Below are 25,623 nucleotides of genomic sequence, written 5' to 3' on the forward strand. Positions count from 1 at the left end.
GCGATGGACACTGATTTATTGTCTCCGCAAATGACGGGGACGCGGCCACAGATGAGCAGCCCTGCCCGGGGCAGTTCACCTCCTGGGGGCAGGTACGTCGGAGTCATTAACACGGCTCTTCCGTGCGCGGTGCACACAGGAGTAACGTCTTAAATGAATTTCATACAGAAATGAGCTCCCAGTGGAAGCCTGGGGTCGAGCCTTTAAGTCTCGAAGCCCAAGCAAATGGTGTCAAGTTACACAAAATAGGATTTTTACAAGAACCGCGCCTGCGGCTGTGCTACGTTCGTTGTCAGAAGTGACTTTCAAAAGCAGGAAGAAAACTAAGTCCGCCGGGTTTCACTCTAAATTGAACAAGAGCATCGATTCAAATGAATGTAAGAAAAATGTCTTCATAACCACATACTTTTAAGACGTAAGATAACTTCCGGGTTCAGTTTGAGCTTTGCCCGTTCGCCTCGCCCTGGGAAGGAAACGGCTGCAGAGAAAGAGGCAGTGGCTCCTCCCGGGCCCGGGTGAGCTGTAGGCGGCGCTGTTACTGGAAACGCCGCCATCGGTTACCGTTTGGGCGTATTCTGACGCGCCCCCCGTCTCTCTCAAGCACAGACCGTTTTCTACTCACAGGGGTTGAGAATCAAAGAATGCCCCGTTTTGTTCCTGTGACTACGTTGTCAAACCTCGGTCACGATCCCTGGCTATCGGTTCTACGATGTTCTGTGCCAATCACGGGAGCAAGGGAGTGTGTGTGTTCTCTGCTGGGACCGACGCCGGCATCCACCTTCTCTCCCCGCACAGATCACAGAGCAGAGGGGCCGCTGAGCGCTTCTGGGAGACACTTGACATGGTCTTTTCCAAATGACAGGGGCCCACGCGGCTGCTGTCGACAGGGAGCGTCCTTTCCAGCAGCACCTGGGGCGTGTGCGGCCTTCCCTTGGGCGGGACTGTGCCCTGAGCACCTGCATCGCGGGCCTGGGACACGGACGGGCTCCGGCCAGCTGCGCCCTTCCCGGCCTCCAGGGCGTGTGTGAGCTGGAGCCGATGGGTCTGGCCAGACGCAGGCCCCCTCCGAGCAGCGGCCGGCTTGCCCCGGCGGAGCCGTAGGAAAGCTCTTCTATGGTATGAAGGTTTGGAGCAGTGGAGGCCAGGAGCCTTGTGCAAAGACTCAAAGCCATAAATTATTCCGACAAAGGAAGTTTAAGATGTCAAAGTCCGCCCGTCCGGTGTGGCTCCGTGGTTGAGCGTCCACCTATGAACCAGGAGGTCAGGGCACAGGCCCGGGTTGCAGGCTCGATCCCCAGGGCGGGGCGTGCAGGAGGCAGCCGATCCATGATTCTCTCTCATCATTGATGTTTCTCTCTCCCTCTCCCTCTCTCTTCCTTTCTCTGAAAATCAATAAAAACATATTTTAAAAAAGAAACATACTTTTCTTGAAAGAGAAAACAACTCTAGGCTTATTTTGCAGGGATGAAGGGAACTCATCTCCAACAGAGTGGAATGCAGGATTAATCACACCCATCACCATGGAAATTACAGCCGTCTCCTCTGCAATCGTACCGGCCTGTGGAACGCTTCCTGAAAACAATACTTCCTTGAAAGCTGGATTGAGTGTTAGAATTTATAAAACATTAATTTCCTTCAAGTGTCTTTTCAGTTCACCTTTTTAAAAAAATATGTACTTTTATTCATTTCAGAGAGGAAGGAAGAGGGAGAGAGAAACATCAGTGATGACAGAGAATCATGGATCCGCTGCCTCCTGCACACCCCACCCTGGGGATCGAGCCTGCAACCTGGGCATGGGCCCTGACCGGGAATCAAACCAGTGACCTCTTGGTTCCGGGGGCCGATGCTCAACCACTGGGCCATGAGGCCGGGCAAGATTATATGTTTCTTATGCAAAAGTGCGATCTTTAAGAAAACACACCCACTTTTTTTTTTTTAAGAAAATTTTAAAAATCCAGACTGTGAATGACTGCTTCTCAATGGAAAAGGTCACTGTCCAAAACTTTAAGTAGAACCGACCGTCCCTTCAGCCTACTGGCCCAGCCTGGCCAGGTGGCTCGGTGGTTGAGCGTCGACCTATGAACCAGGAGGTCCTGGTTCGATCCCTGGTCAGGGCACATGCCTGAATTACGGTCTTGGTCCCCAGTGTGGGGCTTGCAGGAGGCAGCCATTGATGATTCTCTCATCACTGATGTTACTCTCTCTCTCCCTGTCCCTTCCTCTCTGAAATCAATAAAAATATATTTTTAAAAGACACGCTGGCCATTCCTGGGCCTGCAGAGAAGGTGGCAGAGGGAGGGCAGCTCTGCCATGGGCGAGGGGACCAGACATGCACCATCATGCTCGCAGCATGTCCATGGCATGTTTGCAGCGAGTCCGTGAAGCGCGCCCATTGGGCACTCAGAAGGGCCTGGAAACTGGCGGTGAAGGAGACAGTTGAAGGTGACGCCGACTCACAGCGCCTCTGAGCCAAAGGGATCGAGAATGTCCCACCTGGTCCAGGAAACACAGCGACGAAGCGTCCCGATCCAGCGCTGTGCGTGTTCATTGCACCAGCCACCACTTTCAAGACCTGCAGACAGTGCGTGTGGATGAGGACTGACGGCTGCTTCTCAAATGAAATTATAAACACAAAGAAAGAGAGAGAGACTCGCCCAGAAGCTGGATTCCTGCCCAGGCCGCCGGGACAGCCGGTGACGCTGAGCTCCTGGCACGTGGGCCTCTGGGCACAGACCCCCCCGTCACCGTGTGTGAGCTGGCGGCTTGGAGACACAGGCCCCGGAACTGCCCCGTCGCAGCCGGACGGATGTCCCAGCGCACCGGGAGTGCCCGACTTTCTCAGATGTTGTATTTTCTTTCTTTTTTTTAAATATATTTTATTGATTTCAGAGAGGAAGGGAGAGAGAGGGAGAGAGAGAGCATCAATGATGAGAGAGAATCATGGATCGGCTGCCTCCTGCACGCCCCACTCTGGGGATCGAGCCCACAACCGGAGCATGTGTCCCGACTGGGAATCGAACCCTGACCTCCTGGTTCATAGGTCGACCCTCACCCCCTGAGCCACGCCGGCCGGGTGATATTGTATTTCTTGATTACACATTCCTTCCTGTGCACATTTTAGGGGAACAAAGAGAATGTCTTCATCATATGATGTTACACAGCTTTATGCACCCGTTGATGGGAAGACATTTCCACGTGCGTCCTCGTTCCTGTGACAGGGAACCCAGAGTGCACCATGGAGCCGGCGGGGGTCTGCCCGGGAGGAGGCGGAGAGGAAAGCTGCCCCACCTCCCTGGCCCCCACGTCACCCCAACCTGCTTCTTGACTATCCCTCCCCTCCCGCCTCCCTCAGGCCCAAAACCCTGACATTGAAAAGCAAGGGCTTCTGGTGGACTCACAGAACCGGACACAGCTTGTGGGTCTCTTCCCTCTCACGGCCCTCGTAGGAGCGCCAGCGGCCAGCGGGAAGTTCAGTCGCTTTGTGACTTCTGACCGGAGCGAGGGCCGTAAGAGGCATCTCAACGCACCTTCCCGCATTCGAAGGGAGGGTATGTGGTTGTGGACCAACATTCGCGAGAATAAGACGACCGACTCCAATTAGGTCTTAAACAGCAAGCGAGGATTTATTGAGCTGGCCAGCGACTACAGTTACAGCACCCTGCCGAAGCAGAGGCTGAACTGCAGCGACGACTACAGGAGTTACATTTTATTATTAAATTCTGTGCAGGCCCAGAGAAAAATGTGTCTTTCAAATTCTGGGCCCCCCAATATGGAGGAAACTCTCTTTATTTATACTTTTTCCAGTCTTTTGTCTCCCAAATTTGGAATGAGACTTCCGGGCCTTCTGAGAGAGAAGGCCTGCATGTTGGGAAGGGGACATGAGACCATATCTCAAGGCCTGGCCTGATGTCAGTACCTTCCTATCTATGTGTTTTAGGAACAGACAGCACAGCATGACCCGTCTGGCCAAAGCGCCAGATATGCAGCCCAGCACAATGTCGTCTCCTCTTTCCAAGGAGCTGAGACGGAAGCACGATGTTTGACCCGTGCCCATCCGAGAGGGTGATGAAGCTCAGGTTGTCCGAGGACATTGCAAAGGGCAGCACTGGGCCATGCCAGTAGCCCTGGTCTACAGGAAGCCATATGCCCCACATGGAGCGAGGGCCACAGGAGACGCCAACGGTACCACTGTCCACACAGGGGTTCGCCCAGCAAGGCCATGATCACTCGGCGAACGCTGGACAAAGATGCAAACAGATCCCTGAACGTAGAGCCACAGCTCGCCAAGTAGGAAAGGAAAAGGGAAAACACAAGGAAGGAGCAATTGGGAAGATGCAGGAACAGAGTAATATTATGTACAACTTCCATTAGAAACTTAAAATGAAAAAAATAGAAAGAAAAGCAAGGACTTCTGACCCAGAAGTGACTCCTGGGGCCACACCCCGTTTCTGGCCACACCTCCCCTCTTCTAGGCGAGGGTCACCTGGTGGTCACCTGGTGGTCAGGGGCGTCCGGCCCCCAACTCGCCAGGCCCCCGAGAGTCCCAGGATGCACCGGGCGCTGCTGCCGCAGAAGGTGCCCCCTCCTCTGGGTTCCAGGCGTCGATGGGAATAACAGACACATGGGGCTTCCCAGGCTCCGCACAGGCAGGCACGGGGGTCCCGGGAAGACAGGGCTCTGTTTTCATCGCCTCCAACCTTGTTCCCAGTGCGGCCCTGCAGATCCCGTTCCCACTTCCTCTCCCAAGGCCACGGTCCTGCCTGTGCCCTCGGGGGTCCCCCGAGAAGGGGTTCCTGAGCAGCTGGGGAGCGGGGACGCCAGTGGTACCGACAACAATAGCAGGTGCCGCCCCTGTCCTCGTGACTCACTCATTGTTATTGCGTCACCTCAAAATAGTATTGAAACCCTAGCAACTCTCTGTTTTTTAAGCCAAACTAGTCTAATATCGGCAAGTTCATATGGTTCAACCTACGAAGCACCCAAACATGACTCCTCGTTCTCTGTCCCGCCAGCCTCACCTCCAGGTGTCCCCCCGCCTCGCAGCCTCCCCCGAGTGCAGTCCCCCCACGGCTGCTCTCTGGGCCTGATACCCTCCCCCTCTCCCGGGAACTCCCACTGGTCCTTCAAGACTCAGCCCAAGTCCCACCCCTTCCACCCTCTGCTCCTACTTTACTCTCGTAGCGCACACACACTCACATGCATGCACACATTTGCTCACACACTCACACACATGCATATACTTGTATGCCCACATGTTCACAATGCACGCGTGTGATCATACAGAGAATGCACAGGCTCACGTGTGCATACTCATGCACACACATGCACATCCATGTGGATGGACATGCATACTCATGCACACACGTACATGTATACATACAGGTGCTCATGCACCCTGGTGCACACAGACACACACATGCATGCGCACACATGCTCATGCACACACACAAGGAGCGCACCACGGTGGTGGGACTCCGTTGCACAGTAATCACTTGTTTGTCTCCCCACTCGACTGTGAGCACGTGAGAGCAGAGGCCGAGTGCAGCGCGTCAGCCCGGGGCCAGGCCAGCACTTGGTTGTTAATAAGGCCTCGTTGAATGAAAGAATTAAATCATTAAAAACCACAAGATTAATTAAGAGTGTGGTTTTATGAGCGGCCCAGTGTGCACTGCGGCTCCCGGTGTAATACAGGCCTTCGCGCGCACGTTCCACGGGCGTCGGAGGCCTGAATGAGCGGCGACGGCAGGTGAAAGTCTCTTAATTAGATCCAGAGGGTCCTCTTTATTTGCAGAATCAAACAAGAAAGGCGTCAGGGGCCCGCAAAGAGCTGTGCCGACATCTTTGTTTCTCAAAGGGCTCATCTGAATGATAATGAGTGTGGAAAACGGATTAGCTCCTGGGTGGACAGGTTTTTTGTTTGTTTGTTATTTGTTTTGGGTTTTTTGTCTGGAGAAAAAAACCGAAAATGCTTGTGGGCTTCATCGCTTCGGGACAGCCAGTCCCCTCTTGTTTTCTGTGATTTTTATTTTAGTGCTTATTTAATTAAGACAATTAAACAATTTGGGGCACACAGATTAAAATTGGTAAAAAAAAAAAAATTGTTCCTGGTTCTGTATTGATGTCGAGTTTGATTATTATTTCACGCATCTGCGAATCTGATGACTCTGGCGAAAGCGCCCGCCATCTGCCCGTGGCCTCCATGCGCAGGCATGGCTGTCCCAGGAGCACTCTCTCCGACGCGGCCAAATGGTGTCAATAACCTCATTTTTTTAAAATGGTGGATAAACATTGCTAACCTACGTCATCTGCGTCATTTCATCACATGCTCCAGCGAAAGCACCAACTACTTTACAGATAAGAGGGAAAGGAGGCTTTATATAGGTCTTGGCTCAGAACGCGGGTGCTTTTAAGAGCAATAAAAAGGGGTGTTTTGCAAGTTTCATGGATTAAAGACATATTTCTCAAAAAAAATAAATGATGAAAAAGAAAACAGGCTCTTTTTAAATTTTACCTTTATTGTTGGAAGTATTACAAATGTCCCCTTTTTTCCACCATTGACCACCCCCTCCTCCCAACTCCCATTCCTCCCACCATTGTCCATGGGCTATCGTAGGTGCATGCAAGTTCTGTGGTTGGTCTCTCCCCTCCCCCCATCGCCTTCCCTCAGAGGGTCTCCAGTCTGTTCATGCTTCCATGTCTCTGGATCTGTTTTGTTCATCAGTTTATTTTGCTCATTAGATTCCACATGTGAGTGAGATCATGTGATTCTTGTCTGTCTCTGACTGGCTTATTTCTCTCAGCATGATACTCTCCAGGCCCCTCCATGTTGCCCCAAAGGGTAAGCGATCCTTCTTTTTTACGGCTGCATAGTCGTCCATGGTGTAGATGTACCACAGCTTCTTTATCCACTCATCTACTGATGGGCACTCGGGCTGTTTCCAGATCTCAGCTATTGTAAATTGTGCTGCTATGAGCATAGGGGTGCATACATTCATTCTGACTGGTGTTTCTAGTTTCTTAGGATTTATTCCTAGAAATGGGATCACAGGGTCAAATGGCAGTTCCATATTTAGTTTTTTGAGGAAACTCCATCCTGTTCTCCACAGTGGCTGCCCCAGTCTGCATTCCCACCAGCAGTGCATGAGGGCTCCCTTTTCTCCGCATCCTCGCCAGCGCCTGTCGTTTGTGGATTTGTTGACGGTAGCCATTCTGACAGGTGTGAGGTGGGACCTCGTTGTTGTTTTAATTTGCATCTCTCTGGTGATCAGTGCCTTTGGGCATTTTTCCATATGTCTCTTGGCCGTCTGTATGTCCAGTTTGGAGAAATGTCTACTTAGGTCTTCTGCCCATTTTTTGATTGGATTGTTTGTCTTCCTTTTGCTGAGTTGCATGAGTACTTAGATGCTTTGGAAATTAACCCCTTATCAGATGTATCATTGGCAAATATGGTCTCCCCTACAGTGGGCTCCATCTCATTTTGATGCTGATTTCTTTTGCTGTGCAGAAGCTTTTTATTTTAATGCCATCCCATTTGTTTATTTATTTTTTCTTTGTTTCTCTTTCCCTGGGAGATTTATCCACAAACATATTGCTAGGAGAGATTTTGCTGCCTATGTTTTCTTCAAGGATTTTTATGGTTTTGTGACTTACATTTAAATAGTTTATCCATTTTGGGTGTATTCTTGTGTATCATGTAAGTTGATGGTCTGGTTTCATTTTTTTACATGTATCTGTCCAATTATCCAAACACCATTTATTGAAGAGACTGTCTCAACTCCATTGTATGCTCTTGATTCTTTTGTTAAATATTAATTGAGCATAATGGCTTGGATTGATTTCTGGGTTCTCTGTTCTGTTCCATGGATCTATATGCCTATTCTTGTGCCAGTACCAAGCTGCTCTGCTTACAGTGGCTTTCTAGTATAACTTGATATCTGGTATTGTGATCCCTCCAACTTTGTTCTTATTTCTCAAGATTGCTGCAGCTCTGTGGGGTCTTTTTGGCTCCATATCAATTTTTGGAGAGTTTGCTCTAGATCTGTAAAATATGCTGTTGGCATTTTAGTAGGGATTCCATTGAATCTATAGACTGCTTTGGGTAGTATAGATATTTTGATGATGTTAATTCTACCAATCCATGAGCATGGTATATTCTTAACTTGTTTACGTCTTCCTCTATCTCTTTTTTCAACGTTCTATATTTTTCCAAGTACGGGTCTTTTACCTCCTTCATTAAGTTTATTCCTACGTATCTTAATTTTTTTGTTGCAATTTTAAAGAAATATTTTTATTGATTTCGGAGAGCAAGGGAGAGGGAGAGAGAGATTGAAACATCAGTGATGAGAGAGAATCATAATTTGCATCTCTCTGATGGTTAGCGACATTGAGCCTCGTGCACAGTGCCCCCGGGGATTGAGCCCAAAACGCAGGCGTGTGCCCTGGCTGGGAACCCTCCTGGTTCACAGATCGAAGCTCAGCCACTGAGCCCCACTGGCCAGGCTTTTGTTGTTGATGTTGTTGTTAATCCTCAATAATTTTCCATTGATTTTTTTTAAAACAGTATAGGTAGTCACTTTATTTTTTAAATTACTTTGAATCAAAATGTCTTTTCATTATTATTATTATTCTTTATTGTTTAAAGCAGCGGTAGCCAACCTTTCGGACCTCATGGACTACTGGTTGGCGACTGCTGGTTTAAAATATTACATATAATATTACATATGTCTCCTTTTTCCCCAATTTCCATTGATTTTTTAGAGAGAATGTGAGAGGGAGAGACAGAGAGAGAGACATCGATGTGAGAGAGACACATCGATTGGTTGCCTCCTGCATGCGCCCTGACCTGGGCCGAGACCACACCTGCAAGCGAGGCATGGGCTTTGACCAGAATCAAACCACCACCCATTAGTCTGCAGGCCAATGCTCTAACCACTGAGAAAACTGGCTAGGATGCCATTTTAAATGGGATTTTTTTTTTAATTTATCTTTCTGAGAATTCATTATTGGTGTATAAAAATGCCAATGATGTCTGGGTGTTGATTTTGTATCCTGCTACTTTACCAAAATCACTTCTTAAATCTGGTAGTTTTTTTGGTGGAGTCTTTAGGGTTTTCTAGATACAATATCATGTCACCTGCGAATAATGACAGTTTTATATCCTCCTTTCCCATTTGGATGCCTTTTATTTCTTCTTCTTGTCTGATCGCTGTGGCTAGGACTTCCAGTACAATGTCGAACAGGACAACTCTGTCCTGTTCCTCTTCTTAGGGGAAAGGTTTTTAGTTTTTGCCCATTGAGTATGATGTTGGCTGTAGGTTTGTCATAAATGGCCTTGATCATGTTGAGATATACTCCCTCTATTCCCTCTTTACGGAGAGTTTTTATCAAAAATGGTGCTTGGTTTTTGTCAAATGCTTTTTCTGCATCTATTGATATGATCATGTGATTTTTTTGGTCTTTTGATTTGTTCACATGATGTATCACAGTTATAGATTTACAAATATTGTACCAGCCTTGCATTCCTGAAATAAATCCCACCTGGTCATGGTGTATTATCTTTTTAATATATTGCTGGATCTGATTTGATATATTGTGGAGGATTTTAGCATCTGTGTTCTCGGGGATATTGGCCTGTAATTCTCTTTCTTTGTAGTGTCTTTATCTGGTTTTGGAATTCGGATAATGCTGGCCTCCTGAAAAGAGTTAGGAAGTGTTCTTCCTCTTGGATTTTTTGGGATAGTTTGAGGAGGATTGTGTTAGTTCTTTGAATGTTTGGTAAAACTCCCCTGTGAAGCCACTGGACCAGGGCTTTTGTTTGCTGGGAGGTTTTTTTTTTTATTACTGCTTCAATTTCATCAGTTGTTATTGGCCTATTCAGGTTTTCTGATGCCTCCTGATTCCGTTTTGGAGGTTGTATTTTCCTAGGAATGTGTCCATTTCATCCACACTGTCAGCTGGGTAGCAGAGAGTTGTTCATAGTGTTTGCTTCCAGTCCTTTGTATTTCTGTGGTGTCCGTTATTTCATCTATTTTGCTCAGATTTTATTTATTTGGGTCCTGCTCTGTGTTTCTTGATGAGTCCGGCTAATAGTTCATCAATCTTGTTTTATCTTTTTAAAGAACCCGGTCTTGGTTTCATTGGTCTTTTGTGTTGTTTTTTAAGTCTCTACGTCATTTATTTCTGTTCTGATCCTTATTATGTCCTTCCTCCTACTTACACTGGGTTCTTGTTGCTCTCTTTCTGGTTCTTTAAGTTGTAGGCTTAGTTCAGTAGCAATTTTTCTTATTTGTTGAAGTAGGCCTGTAGTGCTGTGAACTTCCCTCTCAGGACTGCTTTCACTGTGTCCCATAAGTTTTGGGCTGTAACTAAATTAATAATTAAAAACAAGCCAGCCCAGCCAGTGTGGCTCAGTGGTTGAGCATCGACCTATGAACCAGGAGGTCACAGTTCAATTCCTGGCCAGGGCACAAGCTCAGATTTTGGGGCCTGAGGCCCAATAAGGGGTGTGCAGGTAACAGCTGATCGATTATTCTCTATCATCATTGATATTTCTATCTCTATCTCCCTCTCCTTTCCTTTCTATGAAAAATCAATAAAAACATTTAATAAAGAGAAATGTTTAAAAAAAAAAAAAAAAACAAAAGACACACACAAGCCATACGTGCATAAAGGGGAAAGGTCATTTTTTTAACTTGGCTCCTTAAAGTCTCTGCCTTCGCTGGGACAGCCAACCCTCCTCGGTGAACCGTCAGTAGGTCCGCTCCGTTTGGTGAAGGGCAGTGACAGGACGGCCGCTGTCCAGCCCTGGGGAAAGGGGAGCGTTCAGACCATGCCGGGAGCACCCGGTTCCCGCGAGGGAGTGAGACTCCACACCCCGCGCAGGTGCCCGCAGCCCCTCAGCGAAGCAGAGCTCACGTTCACCGTTAATCGTTCATCGTTCATCGGAGCTGATTTGTGAACAGCACCTCCTCCCCCTCCCCGCTCGCCCCCTTGGCCAGGCTCCCGCTCTGCTCAATGGCACAGATGCGGCTTTGAGCGGACTGGCCAGCCAGGGAGGGAAATTAATGAAGGGCGAGTCATAAAAGAGCTCGGACGGCCTGGCTAACTCACTCCAGCAGTAATTAACTTTTTTTCTTTCTCTCTCTTTTTTTTTTTTAGCTCCTGAAGGTAAATATGCCTGTGGCACTGGCCCAGTCTGCTCTTCTTTATTAAAAAGGAGCGGGCAGAGGGGTTCATGGGGAGCCGAGGCTTAATCTGTTTTCCCCCAAGAAGAGCAATTTTAAATCGCTCGTGTGATGTGTGGACAGACTGGCGATGCCGGGATCGCACTCTCCTCGGGCGGAGGGAGGCGGGGGCAGATGAGGGACGGTCCCCGAGGGACAGACACAGTCGTCCTCCGCCTGAAAGCAGCTTAAAGGGTCTCTTAAGGGTTTTTAAAAGTTTGCTCTTCTCCCTCCCCCTCCCCCCGACACGATGAGCTCCCGTTGTGCACAGTGCACAGCGCACGGCCGCGGGTTCCGCCGCACACAAGCCTCCCGCACCCGTGTCCGTGGGACAGGGACGGCCGCCACTGCCTCACGCCGCCAGCTTCCAGGGTTAGACACACGGTTATAAAGGCAACTGAGGATGTGGTGTTGCCATCTCCTGTTGACACGGAGAAAAGGGGGACAGGGACCCGGCCTGCCTTCAAAGTAAAAGCACCTGCCCTGGCCTGTGTGGCTCAGCGGGCAGAGCGTCGGCCTGCAGACTGAAAGGTCCCGGGTTCGATTCCCGGCCAGGGCACACGCCCAGGTTGCGGACTCAGTCCCCAGTGGGGGGCGTGCAGGAGGCAGCCAATCAATGATACACTCTCATTGATATTTCTATTTCTCCCTCTCCCTCCCTCTCTGAAATCAATAAAATATATTAAAACAAAACAAAACACCACGTGTTAGTATGTGAGGTACGTAAGACAGTCAAATTCAGAGGCACAGAAGCACCATAGTTGCCAAGGGCTGGGGGAGGGGACAGGGTCATTGTTTTATGGGCACAGAGTGTCCGTTTTGCAGATGGAAAGTTCCGGAGATTGTGAATACGCCTGGACGTAAACTTAAAAATAATGAATGATGACTTCTTTTTTAAAAAGTATATGTTATTGATCTTTTACAGAGAGGAAGGGAGAGGGATAGAGAGTTAGAAACATCAGTGAGAGAGAAACATCGATCAGCTGCCTCCTGCACATCTCCTACTGGGGATGTGCCCGCAACCAAGGTACATGCCCTTGACCAGAATCGAACCTGGGACCCTTCAGTCCACAGGCCGGCGCTCCATCCGCTGAGGCAAACCGGTCAGGGCGAATGATGACTTCTTACAAATCACTTTAGGATGGCGATAGACTCTGAGCATGAAACCTGTGTTTCATGGCCAAAACATAAAAATGGCGTGTATGACCAAATCTTCAATCTGTTCAGAGGTGAAGCACTAGGTTTTAGTCAGTTCTAAGACTTTTTCTGCTACAAATACGTTGTACAATCCTCAGATAAATACGCATCCACAATCATTTGAGTGTGACCTTATGCACTGACAGTCATCGAATCTCAGTGGCTTTTATTTTTTTTTTATTAATTTTTCTGTTTTTAGAGAGAGAGGAAGGGAGAGGGAGGGAGAGCAAGACACTGATGAGCGAATCATCGATCGGCTGCCTCCTGCACTGCTGGTGATGGAGCCCAAAACCTGGGCATGTGCCCTGACTGGGAATCAGACTGGTGACCTCTTGGTTCCTGGGTCGGCGCTCTAACCACTGAGCCACGCCAACGGGGCTCACAGTGGCTTTTAACTCACACGTTTTCCCCCCTTGGGCGGCTCCACGGTGAGCTGGGTGTCCCCGGGAACACTGCTCCTCACAGGGCCACTCAGAGCCCACGCTGCTTGGATGCTCTGGCTGAGGGGCTGGGCGTGCCCAGGGGGATGAGCCTCAGACCCTGGTGAGACTGGGGACCTCACACAGGCAGGTGCGATGAGATTTGGTGACCGCTGTGAGGCGGAGCCGCTGGGAATGTGCCCACGGGAACGGTGAAGCATGTCTCCTGGAACACACACGCGTGTGGCCTTGTGTGGGGGGTGCTGTCAGGACAAGGCATGTTCTACTCCCACATGGACGTGTAGCTGACGGACAGCCGCCCACAGCCGCCAACGAGACAGATTCAGGGGGACACAGTGAGGGTCCCCTGGGGGGGACCAGTCCCGCCGTGTTCAGTTTTGCTCAGAGACTCCTAAGCCCTCCAACGTGCTGACAGAACTTCTAAAATCCCAAGCGGCCGTCAACGCAGAAGCGCTGCAAAGCCCGTGGCTGCCCCCACGTCAAAGGTGCTGTAACAGCCCTGGCCGGCTTGGCTCGGGGAAGGGTTGTCTTGCAGGTGGTATTTCAGTAGAAGTAAAAGGTGAGTTGCTCAGGGGTTGAGCATTGACCTATGAACCAGGAGGTCATAGTTCAGTTCCTGGTCAGGGCCCAGTGGGGGGCGTGCAGGAGGCAGCTGATCCATGATTCTCTCCCATCATTGATGTTCCTACCTCTATCTCCCTTTTCCTCTCCCTCTCCCTTCCTCTCTGAAATCAATAAAGACGTATATATTTTTTAAAGAAGCAAAAGATTGAAAAAATATACAGTCAAATGAAAATACCCTCAGAAGCCCTCATTTTTAAACTATTACCATGCACAGCCAGATCCGTGTCCAGTGGGAAGAAAGCAGTGATGGTGTCCAGGACCACCACCCCCTCGCCCCCTGAAAAGACACTGCACAGGGAGCCACAGACACTGCACAGGGAGCCCACAGATACTGCACATGGAGCCCACAGACACTGCACAGGGAGCCACAGACACTGCACACGGAGCCACAGACACTGCACACGGAGCCCACAGACACTGCACAGGGAGCCACAGACACTGCACACGGAGCCCACAGACACTGCACAGGGAGCCCACAGACACTGCACACGGAGCCCACAGATACTGCACAGGGAGCCACAGACACTGCACACGGAGCCACAGACACTGCACACGGAGCCCACAGACACTGCACAGGGAGCCACAGACACTGCACACGGAGCCCACAGACACTGCACAGGGAGCCCACAGACACTGCACAGGGAGCCCACAGACACTGCACAGGGAGCCCCAGACACTGCACAGGGAGCCACAGACACTGCACACAGAGCCCACAGACACTGCCCAGGGAGCCACAGACACTGCACACAGAGCCACAGACACTGCACAGGGAGCCACAGACACTGCACAGGGAGCCACAGACACTGCACACAGAGCCCACAGACACTGCACAGGGAGCCACAGACACTGCACAGGGAGCCCCAGACACTGCACACGGAGCCCACAGACACTGAACACGGAGCCCACAGACACTGCACAGGGAGCCACAGACACTGCACACGGAGCCCACAGACACTGAACACGGAGCCCACAGACACTGCACACAGAGCCCACAGACACTGCCCAGGGAGCCACAGACACTGCACACGGAGCCACAGACACTGCACACGGAGCCACAGACACCACTGAAAGGGAGGAGGCCCCTGTGCACAGGAATTGGGCTTTATTGCCAACTGCTGCCATGGGAACCGCCCTGGAAGGTCCGTGTCTTTTCTGCTCGGATCTCAGCGCCTTTCCTCCTTGATTTCCCTCAAATAAACTCGGTGAGAGGCGCTGGTTCTTAGGATTCCCCCCCAGGACCCCCCCAGGTCCCTGGGAAGGGGGAGGAGGAGGGGGCGGCTGGGAACCCTGGGAAAGGAGGAGAAAGAAGACCCTGGAGACACAGCGGGGCCTGAACCACCAGGACTGGGAGGCCCTTGTCCCCGAGCCCGAGCCCCTGGAGGGCCGGCCGCTGCCGCCGGGGATGTGTCCTTTGAAGCAACTTTAATGTTTTGTCTCTTGGGCCCTGAAATTCACGTTCCCTCCAGTGACCACAGGAAACAGGAATCCAACCAACACTAACGCAGAAAGTGTGCTTCCGAGGGGGCTGGGGGGGATCCCTGGACCCCAAGTCCTTCTGTTTCTTAAGAAACGTGATGGTTGGGAGACGCTGGACGCAAAGAGAACCAGGCGGCACAGTTACAGCCTCTGCGGTGACAGCGCAGGTGAGTGACGACCCGGGGAGCCCAGTGTGTGCGGGAGCGGCCAGGTGTGCGGAAGCAGCGGCCAGGTGTGTGGGAGCAGCGGCCAGGTGTGCGGGAGCGGCCAGGTGTGTGGGAGCAGTGGCCAGGTGTGCGGGAGCAGCGGCCAGGTGTGCAGGAGCAGCGGCCAGGTGTGCGGGAGCAGCGCCAGGTGTGTGGGAGCAGCGGCCAGGTGTGCGGGAGCGGCCAGGTGTGTGGGAGCAGCGGCCAGGTGTGTGGGAGCAGCGGCCAGGTGTGTGGGAGCAGCGCCAGGTGTGCTGGAGCAGCCAGGTGTGTGGGAGCAGCGGCCAGGTGTGCGGGAGCGGCCAGGTGTGTGGGAGCAGCGCCAGGTGTGCTGGAGCGGCCAGGTGTGTGGGAGCAGCGGCCAGGTGTGCGGGAGCGGCCAGGTGTGCAGGAGACCGCGTAGACGGCTTTGGGAGGGAGGTGGAGCAGGGAGGAGGGAGAAGATGGCGGAGGGGGAGGAGGCGGGAGAAAGGAGGGGAGGAAGGGGAGCCGCCGCCTCTCCCGTCCTCCCGGCTGCAGGTTAGCGCAGAGCTGGCACCTGTCAGGCCCTCCGCCCTGTCCCGACAATTTGATGCCCGACCACCTGGCTGAGGAGCCCCAGCGCCGGGGGCTGTGGGAGCAGGTGTGGGGTGCACCAGGGCCCTGCCGCCGCCTCCCCAACCCCGACAACCCAGCACCGCGGGGACGACAGCCATTCCCCGCTGCAGAGCACACCCCTCACCGCCCCCCCCCATGCCCCGTGTCCCACTCTGGCCCCAGATGACTGGGCCCCGCTCCTGTCCTATGGGGACCCCTGAACCCACCGAGGTGCATCCCTGGGACCTGGACTTCCCTGAGGACCAGAGAGAGCAGCCGCGCACCCAGGAGCCCACAAGACAACACAACCCCATCCGCTGGGAGGACCCAACCCGGAGAGGAGCTGGTGGGGCCAGGGGACACCGCCTCCGGGCAGCCCTCCAGGATGCGCACCCGCCGGCCTCGGCAGGACGCAGAGCTCCGGGAGGGAGGGGACAGCCGCTTTGGGGAACTTTCCTTGCGTTTAATCATTAACGCGGGTCCTGGAAGGAAAGCAGCGGCGCTGGCGCTCCAGGGTCCGCGATGGTGCGGGCACCCGCTTTTTAAGACTAAAGTGGGGGGACTGCTTCTCACACGTGCGCCCCCGCGGGCAGGAGACCACGGACCCTCTGCTCACGGTTTCCTTCCAAGACTCGGACGCCGGACCTTCAGGTTCCCCGAGCCCCGCGTGGGGGCAGCCAGGGCGCGGGGTTCATTTAATTGGGGGGGCGGGGAGGCGGGGAGGCGGCGCGGGCCGCGGGCCAGGGGTGCGCGCTGAGACCCTGCCCGGAGCCGGAGGAGGGCGCGCACCCGGGACCCTCGGGCAGACTCCTCACAGAGTCCAGGGGACCCTGGCGCCGCATCGCCGCCCTCCCCGTCCCTCCTGCCCGTGGACTCCGGTAAGTTCTGCCCGGACCAGGCCGAGCCTGAGAGCCGGGGAGCGCGCCCCACGCCGGCGGCCGGGCTGGGCCCTCGCCCGGGGACACTCAGTGCCGCGTTAGACGCGAGTCCGCATCGGGACAAGCCAGGCTCCTCGCGGCCGAGGCCGAGGCGGGGGCGGGGGGCCACGGACTGCGCGGGAATCGCCTTCCCTGCCCCGAGGGGACAGGACGCCGCGAGGGGGACCAGCGCCCAGTGCGGCCGATGCCTCCTTCTTAGACGCGACCGTGACCAGAGCGGCACCAGTGCGTGTCCGGTCGGTGCGCTCCTCACGAAGGCGGCGGGGAGGTCCGAGCGCAGGTCACGTTTGGGCTTGGGCACCTGCCCACCTGCTCGCTCCCAGGACGCGGCTCGGTCGTGGGGGTCACTGGGCGGCCCCCACTCAGGCCTCTGCCCCCAAACCCTCAGCGTCACCTGGAGGTTGTGGCCACAGCCCTGGGCCGGGAGCTGCTTCCCAAGTTTCCAAAAGACGGACCCGCGTCGGCGCTGAGCGGTGGTGCAGGTTTAAAAGACGATGCGGTGAAATTCTCACTGTGACGGCCTTGCCCGCTGGCCTGGCGTTTAAATACGTCACGTAAATGTGATTCAGGGACAAAGGCCACGTTCTCTCCTGGCAGATGAGAAGGTTGCCTCCGAACAGGAACCAAGAGGTCACGGTTGGATTCCGGGTCAGGGCACCTGCCTGGGTTGTGGGCTCGGTCCCCAGTGTGGGGTGTGCAGGAGGCAGCCGATCCATGAATCCCTCTCATCATTGATGCTTCTGTCTCTCTCTCTCTCTCCCTCTCCCGTCCTCTTTGAAATCAATAAAAATATATTTTAAAAATAAATTAGAAGTGATTTTCCAACAGGTCCCTTATGTCCAGCCATGAAAACCAAGCAAACCACGGCTTGGTTCTGCCTTTGGTAAACGTGGAGTTACACACGATATGAACCGGTGTCGTCCATGTGGGTGGCGAGGAGGGGTTTGCAGAGACATCACAGGGAGAAGTGAGGTCCCTTTGTGCAGGGGGGAGGGCGAGCCCAAACCAGAAGCAGATAGAAGTGTATGGGGCTGGGGAGGCTTAACAAGCGACTTTTCTTTGCAGGCGTGATTTATTGTAGCTGTGTTGCCATGGACACCCTCCCTCAAAGGGCTCAGACCTCAAACGTGGCCAGCCTTCCTTCCCTGGCCATCTCTGACCCAAGGCCAGCCAAAGGTCACGTATTCCTGCCCTGGGATTGAGGTGCACGGCTTAGAGCTCTGTGTCCCCGAGTTTGGGAAACCATTTCTTGCCTTCTCGTTGGAGACGGTTCCACTCTCCAGTTGTTTTCACAAAGATGATGGGAAGGCCGAGTGGGTCTCGCAGCTCACGCGGAATGTTTTCTTTGCTGGGGGAAAGTTCGCCTTTCAAACCAACAGGCGTGTTAAGATGGCCGATCCTGCCGCAGCTGCCGGTAATGAAGGTAAATAAATAGTCGGGTATTGGGGTGCTGGAGAGCCCTCGGGATCCCTCGGAATCCCTTCAGCTCAGAGACGATGAGGGAGCCCAAAGAGTTCAGTGCAAGAGCCACGTTTCTCCACAGCCACCCAGAAACCTCGCCTTCACGGAGTTTTAAAGTCAGGGCTTGTGAACTCTGAAGCTTATTGTGACTTAATTATTTAAATTGCCCACCCTTTTTCACTCGTCTTGTTTGCCCAGAAATCGCTTTCCTAAAAACCCAGTTGTGTTAGTCCTGAGAGTTGCCCCCCTCAGGCATCCAGTGTTTCAAACACAATTCAGGGCTCGTAGGGCCAAGGGGTTCGTGTCATCTACACACAGACGTTGGTGGGAAACACACGCACTCCATTTGATATAGAAAATGTCCCGGAAAAATACAACTGACTCTTCTCAAAACCACACAAGCAGGAAAAAGTTATCACTCTATAGACAAAGAGTATGAAAATTAGATATTTTATTTATAGCTTAATCACAAGAACAATTTTCTTGTTTTTTTCTCTCCCCCACGAGTTGTAAATACATACTAGAATAAACTCTGTAGAATATACAAAAAAATACATAACTTTCCCGTGAACAGTTTCTTTGTAATAAATAGAAGGGCACGCGTGTGTGGCGATCCCCGCGGAGCGCCGCGCCCGCTTCAGTTCTCAGTCTGTTGATTTATGTTTAATCTCTTGAAAGAGCGGGGAGTTCCCTCGCCCCTCAAAGGTCGCGATAAACAATGCGCGAAGTGAGGCCCCCCTTTCGCCTTTCCTCCACGTTTTTTTCCCTGGCGATGGAGAGTTCAGCCCAGATTTCCACGCTCGCATTCAGGCGGCACAAAGCCGACAAATTATACAATGACTTCTAACCTGGCCCTCCAACCAAACAGCGTCTTCCCCGATACATCCTAGGAGACAGATGGCAACGTGGGGACGCAGGAGGAAGGAGGACGGACAATGGCGCTGCGACGAATCCGGGCCGCGGAACAAAGTGCGCGTCAGGGGCGAGTTTGGTTTGACGGGTGAGGTTCCCACGGCCCGCGGCGCGCTGGGAAGGCGGCAGGTGCCGGGCCCGCGGGCCGTGGGGCACCGTGAGCAGCGCGTCGCTCCGGGGCCTGGGCGCTGCTCCCTCCTCGACATTAGCATCTCTAAGCCGACGCCTCGGCGGGACCGGGGACAAACCGCGTCCCCCAGGGACGCACTTGGACTGCGGAGTCCTCGGCGCGCGGGGATGGGAGGGGGTCACGCCCGCCACAGCCGCCTCCTCCCCGCGCCTTCCCGGCCCTAAGACGCGCCCCTCCCCGCACCCGCCATCCCCGGACTTGGGCGCCGTCTCCGCTTCAGTAACTCAGAGCCCATCTGAACAGAGGACGTCCCTCGCCAGGGGCACCGACCAGCCGGACGGACGTCTGTGTCCGCCCAGGACTCAAGCGGGTCTCCAGGGCCGGGAAGCGGGGCGGGGAGGGCGCTGCGTGGCGGCGGGGTTTGCCCCGGGAGCGAGTCCGGGCGCGCGGCCTAAGCGCATCCCCCGATCGCGGGGCGGCGGGGCGCGCAGCGGCGCTTGTCGGGCGGCGCCGGCGGCCAGCAGTCCCGGTCCGAGCCGGCGGGGCTGGCGGGGGAGAAGGCGCAGCTGCACGGGGAGGTGGACGCGGACGGCGCGGAGGAGGGCGGCGCGGGGCTGTCGGTGCCGCTCCACGTGGACGCGGGCGACGGGCTGTCCCCCACGCTGCCCAGGGCGCCGGCCGGGCTCGGCAGCGCGGGCTCGGGGCGCAGCGGGCCGGGCAGGGCGCCCCCGCAGTGGTCGGCCAGGCGCAGCGTCTCCGTGAGCGCCCAGATGTAGTTGTGCGCGAAGCGCAGCGTCTCGATCTTGGTGAGCTTGGCGTCCTCGGGGAACGTGGGCAGCGCCTCGCGCAGCGCGTCCAGCGCCGCGTTCAGGTTGTGCATGCGGTGGCGCTCGCGGTTGTTGGCATTCAGCCGGCGCGTCTTCTTGAGCCGCTGCGCCGTCTCGGCGGTCCGGGCGCCGCGGGGAGCGGCCCGCGCCCGGGAGGGACGCCGCGGGCACTCGTGGCCCAGGCCCCGCAGCCGCGTCCCCGGGGCGGCCCCGCGCGGCCGACGGGCCCCGCCCGGCGCGCCCGGCTCCCCGCGGTCCTCGTCCGCGCTGGGCCGAGGCGGGGTCCGCGCCGCCGCCGGGGAGGCCGCGCCCCACAGCGCCGGCGCGTCCGCCTCCTCTTTCATCTCCGAAGCCTCGGGCTTGACGACCGTCCTGCGGGAGGAGCGGGGAGGGGACACCGAACTGTCGGTTACGCAGAAGCAACGGCACGTGCGTGGGGCCCCGGGACGCGCGCCCGAGAGAAGCCCAGCTGGGGGGGGACCCCCCGTGCCCCGCCGGGCCCCGCGTCCGCCCGGGAAGAGGCAGAGGCCCAGGGCGTGTGCGCCGCGGAGCCGCCCTCCGAGCGGGTCACTTACTCCACTTCTCCAGCGCGTGCGGCCCGGGCGGGTCCCGTGCGTGCGCTCGGGGTGCGTGTCCGTCTGTCACTCAGCCCCCGCCCGGCACGCGACCCCCGGGCACTCCAGTTAAAGCGAAGCGGCTTGGGGTTCAGTGGCTGCGTGTCTGGCACACGACTCTCCTTAAAACCCCTTATATACCCCCCGGGAAACAATCGGATCGCCCCGGCCCCCTCCCCTCTCCCCCCTTCCCCCTCCCGCCCCTCCCGCTCCTCCTTTCACTGCTTCGTCCTCATTCAGTCCTTTCTCCCCGCGCCCCTCCCCTCCCCCGCGGGCCATCGATCCTCCCCTCCCACCCCGCACCCCTCCGTCTAATCAGCATAAAATGGTTCCGGAGCCCCCGCCCGAGCTCCCGGCTGCGGCGGGTCCGCTTGGGGACTCGGGGTCGCCACCGCCTTGCGCCCTGATTGGCGCTCGCGCTCGGCCGGAGCGTGCCGCTAATTTATTAATGAATGGGGGGCGCGGGCGCAGCTGGCCAATCCCGGCGCCCGGACCTCGGGAGGCCCGCGAGCCACGCGCGCTGAGCCCGCTCCTGTTCAGCGGCTCCGCGGGGGCCGGGCCCGGGGGCAGCGGGACTCCCCCACCCCTAGGCGAGGGTCCGCTCCCCGAGAGAGCGGTCGGTCCTGGTGCCGCTGGGCCCTCTGGGCAGGGCCTCCTGGGAGCCGTTTCAAGCGCATCACTCGGTTAAGGGAGGAGCGGGGTCTGGGTAGCACGCCGTGGGCATGTGGGGCGCGCTGTGGGAACCGGGGGCGCGCTGTGGGAATGGGGGGCGCGCTGTGGGAACGGGGGCGCGCTGTGGGAACGGGGGCGCGCTGTGGGAACGTGGGGCTCGCTGTGGGAACTGGGGGGGGGCGCGCTGTGGGTTCGTGGGGGCAGCGCTCCTCAGAGACCAGCGCCAGAGGGAGGAGGACGGACGTGGCAGGATTCACAGGCGCCTCCGAGGGGTCCTGGAGAGGGGTGCGTGGAGGGGCTCTCTCAGGACGTGTGACAAACAGGCTCCAGCCACGACACGGACCCTTTTTTAGGGCGACCTCAGTAGACGGCTGGGGGGACAGCAGGAGGCAGCAGCGGAGCCCAGGAGCCACCGGCTCGCCTCGCCGCCCGAAAGCGCAGGGCCTGCGCTGACATTTCCGCGCTGGGGGCGTTGTGGCCCGTCCTCCCGATCCCCACCCCCCCGCCCTCCCCCCGGCTTTTCACTCGGAAAAAAGGGCTCAAGGGCGCAGGGACCCGGGGAACTTGTCTGGAATCGCTCGGCAGCGCCCACCCTCTTGTGGAAGGGGCTGACTTGTAGGGACGAAGCCAGGGGGCCCGGAGGAGGGGAGGGGGCGGGGGCGGGGGTGGGGGAGGGGCAGCTCGCCCGCAGCCCCTGAGGCGCCTCTGCAAACTAAGCGGAGGCCGAGCTCACCTGACCTTGGGGTTGAAAAGTGTCGGGTTGGCTCTGCAGGCGCTGGAGACAAGGTGCGCGCGCGCCCGGAAGGAGATGAAAGAGGTTTGGTTTGCGTGGCGCCTTCTGCGGGGAGGTAACAGCAGGAGTGGAAGGAGCAAAAGGTGAAGACCAGAGTCACCCGAAGCAGATCACCAGGCTTCCTTCTGTCTTTTTAAAAATATATGTTTTGTTGATTTCAGAGGGGAAGGGAAGAGAGAGAGAGAGAGAGAGAGAGAGAGAGAGAGAGAGAGAGAAACATCAATGATGAGAGAGAATCATGGATATGCTGCCTCCTGCACGCCCCACACTGGGGATCGAACCTGCAACCCAGGCCTGTGCCCTGACCAGGAATCAAACTGGTGACCTCCTGGATCAGAGGTCTACGCTCAACCACTGGGCCCTTCTGTCTTGAAATCCTGTGGGAACTGCCGCGATGCTCCACCTAGCTCCTCAATATTTGTGTTTTGCGTCTCCCCCACCTTTTAAAACAAACCCGCTCCGTTTAAAAGCGTTATTTTCCCACTTCCCTCTGAATCCGTTCGGAACAGTTGGGTTTCATTGGTCCGCAGGGCAGGAATTTAAAAAGGAAGGAGAGACGCGTCCGGTGTCCTCGGTCTCTGAGTGGCAGCGTCCACCTCTCTCCCTTCTCTGGGTCTCTGTCTGCACCCTGAGCCGTGAGTCAGAACTTCACAAAAGACTCGGATCCAGGGCGAGACCAGACAGGGTGCGACACCAGAGGCTCGCGGGTGACGAGCACTGACTTCACAGGTGGAGACCCCTCTGGACAGTCCCCCGCCCTTAAAACAAACAAACAAACAAACAAAAACCTCCACCGTCTTGGCGGCCGGGTACAGATGGAAGAAGGGATGCCTGGGATTGCGCAGGACTTTGGTGTTAATTTGAATGAAACAGGAGAAAGCGAGGTTGCGAGGGCAGGCGGGATGAACCTTGCACATCTACCTCTCCCCGCAGCACCAGCACGGAGACCCCTGCGTGAGCACCTGGGTGGGCAGGTGGTGTGAACCTTAGGGTCGGTGGGAAGTGTCCTGCGGAGCCTCGGCCAACCACAGAGGCAGAGGTGGAGGCGGAGCTGGTCAGAGGCTCAGGGCCCCGGGAACACAAGGGACCTTTAGTTGACTGTTAACCGCATTGGGGCCTGACCGCCCCCCACCGGTTTTTATCGTCTCCCGGGATTTTATGTCTTTATGGTGCCCTGGAAGGTCCGAGCTGTCCCTCTGAGGTTAATGGTGCACAACTAAGTGTGTCCCGCAATGAGTGGTGAAGGATTGTTCGGGTCAGTCGCAGCTTCTGATCCGAGATTTCCTTCGAATGGGACAAGCAAGCCAAGGAGCGCAAGATTTCCAACTGTGACGTGAATCGCTCTCTGTAAATATAAAGCTATGGTGGAGCTGGTAGACGTTACTTTTACAGCAAGGCCTTGTCGACCGGTGGCCGCAGGGACGCCTGAGGTTACCTGCGAAGGGCAGGCCTCTGAGGAACCCCCCCGCCCCCAGACCACCTCGAATATGAGTCTAAGATTGTGGTTCTGTGTGGTGCGGCTTTTAGGAGGAGGATCACCGTTGATGCCAGGACGCTTCCGGGAAAACTTCCGCCTGTGAAGAATATTGTTTTATAGGAAAGACGCTGCCAGGAACAGTGTTAGACCCTGGTGCCCCGGGAGCCCGCCAGGCACCCAGCCCCGGGATTCTGTGATCCTCGGCCATTCGCTGGGCTTTGCAGAAAGAAAGCGATTGGATTGCGGCCCCATTAGCAGGACGTGACCAGCGCCGGACTGTCCAGGCCTCTAAGTGAAGTGAATTCAAGAGGCACTTGTGTGGTCCCCAGATTGTCCAGACGCAGCGGGGCTGAACCGGGGGAGGCAGGGCGGCCGGCCACAGCCAGGGCGGTGACCAGGGCGCGCTGTCCACCGCGTGACCTGTACCAAGGGGTCAAACTGCTCATCCCCAGCCCCTCGCACGCCGCGCTCCCCCTTTAAGGGAACAAAAGCTGGGGCGGGCGACCCGGACACACTGATTTACACCCGGGGCTCCGGGAGGGGCACGCAGGGCGGCGAGGGCGCCTCGTAAAGTCTTTGTTGCTCTGAGGAGCCGGACTCCACGGGCGACCTGGCCCGCGGGTGGGTGTTGCCACGGGGCCACCGGGACATCGCGCCCCACTTCACCTCACAAATGGCCAAGGAATCGTCCCCACGACAGGCTGGCTGGTACAGGGGGAGGGGGCGGGGTTACCCAGAAAGTCCTGTGGTCCCCAGCCCCAAACCTACAGGATGCGCCCTCCCGGGGCTTCAGGCCTGAGTTCTGGCCCCGTGGAGGGAGGGAAAGAGGGGTGGAGGGGTGGAGGGAGAGGGCGCAGAGGGGAGGGAGGGCGGCAGAGAGAAGGGCCAGGATAGAGAGGGGAGGGAGGGGCGCAGGGGGGAGGAGGTGCAGGGGAGGCACAGAAGCGGAGGCGGAGGCGGTGGCTGGGCCAGTAGCCCGCCCTTGCGCTGGGCCCGCTGGTGCCCCCCTCCCACGTGGCGACCTGGTCCTCAGGTGACAGGGGCGCTGGGACAGGAGCCCCCTCTGCCTGCGGAGGACACCGCCCCAGGGACCGGGAGGGACAGACCAGGGCCCGGAGACAAACACGATTAGCGCCCGGCCCAGCGACAAAGCCGAGGATTTGGGGACCTTAATCCCGAGTAATCCCTCCGGGCCCGTAGGGACCGCGCACTGGCCTCTGCGGTTCACCCGGCACCCGGCGGGGGGGCGGGGGGGGAGGGGGCTCCCTGAGTCAGAAGCCCCGTGGGCACCGTCCCCTTTGCACCCCGACAGGACAGCCGCCCCTCGTGTCCCCGCCCGGGGCCCCTCCGCGCCTGCTCCCCAGGACCTTCCTGTGCGCTTGCAGCGACCGGTGACAGTGCGCAGTCCGCGGGAGAGGCCCTTTGAGCGGCCTGTCCGGCGATGTCCCGCGTCCCCGCAGGTGACATCGCAGTGGACACGCGGGACCGTCCACGGAGGAGGCTGTGTGACCCGCCCTCGGGGACAGGACGCCGGTCACTAGGCCTGACCCGCGGCCCCGATGGGCACCCCCACCAGGATGGGCGCAGCGGCCGCCACCCACCCGGGAGCCCACTCGCGATGGTGGCAGAGAACCCAGCGCCGAGAGACGGTGACGGTGACACGGGCAGAGGCAGAGACAGGGCGGGCGCGCTTCCCTTGCGCGGTCCAAGGTGGTGACTGGGTCCTGGACATTGGGGCGCCTGGCAGCTGATCGCGTCGTCCTGTCGCCCCCAAATGCCAGCGCCTGTGCGGGGGAGGCCTAGGCAGTGGGGGTGCAAGAGCAGACGCCATGCTCCATCGGCGAGATGATGCCATCGCTGGCGTCACACTTGTTAGAGTGATGACGCAATCGCTGACAAGGGCTGACGTCACATTCTCGCGTGCCCAGCGCCCGCATGGGGGGCGGCGTGTCCCCATGGCGTTTCCTCCCCGAGAAGGCGGCCGAGCCCACGGAAGGCGGCGGGAGGCGGTCCGGGGCCTGGAGGCTTTGTCCGGAGGCGGCCGCTCCCTCCTGTGGC

At 56.4% G+C, this 25,623-nt stretch overlaps 1 protein-coding gene across 1 annotated transcript; it reads right to left on the reverse strand.

The window, feature by feature from the left end:
• Window positions 1–19,633: 19,633 nt before the first annotated feature.
• On the reverse strand, window positions 19,634–24,216 carry NEUROG2 (neurogenin 2). Its single transcript, XM_059695422.1, has 3 exons — window positions 24,089–24,216; window positions 22,029–22,133; window positions 19,634–20,381 (listed from the first exon to the last, which is right to left on the reverse strand). The coding sequence occupies exons 1-3, from the start codon at window positions 24,214–24,216 to the stop codon at window positions 19,634–19,636; spliced, it is 981 nt and encodes a 326-aa protein (XP_059551405.1).
• Window positions 24,217–25,623: the final 1,407 nt, after the last annotated feature.

Source organism: Myotis daubentonii, chromosome 5 (genome assembly GCF_963259705.1).
Source record: "Myotis daubentonii chromosome 5, mMyoDau2.1, whole genome shotgun sequence".
Classification (NCBI taxonomy): domain Eukaryota; kingdom Metazoa; phylum Chordata; class Mammalia; order Chiroptera; family Vespertilionidae; genus Myotis; species Myotis daubentonii.

What these genes read in the sequence shown, in the direction of transcription:
- NEUROG2 (XM_059695422.1), bottom strand. Translation starts at nt 24,216, where the DNA reads ATGTCCCGGTGGCCCCGTGGCAACACCCACCCGCGGGCCAGGTCGCCC. An exon ending in CCCCTCCCGGAGCCCCGGGT is followed by an intron (nt 22,134 to 24,088) that starts GTAAATCAGTGT and finishes ACCTCCCCGCAG; the next exon opens with AAGGCGCCACGCAAACCAAA. An exon ending in CTTTTCAACCCCAAGGTCAG is followed by an intron (nt 20,382 to 22,028) that starts GTGAGCTCGGCC and finishes CTCCTCCCGCAG; the next exon opens with GACGGTCGTCAAGCCCGAGG.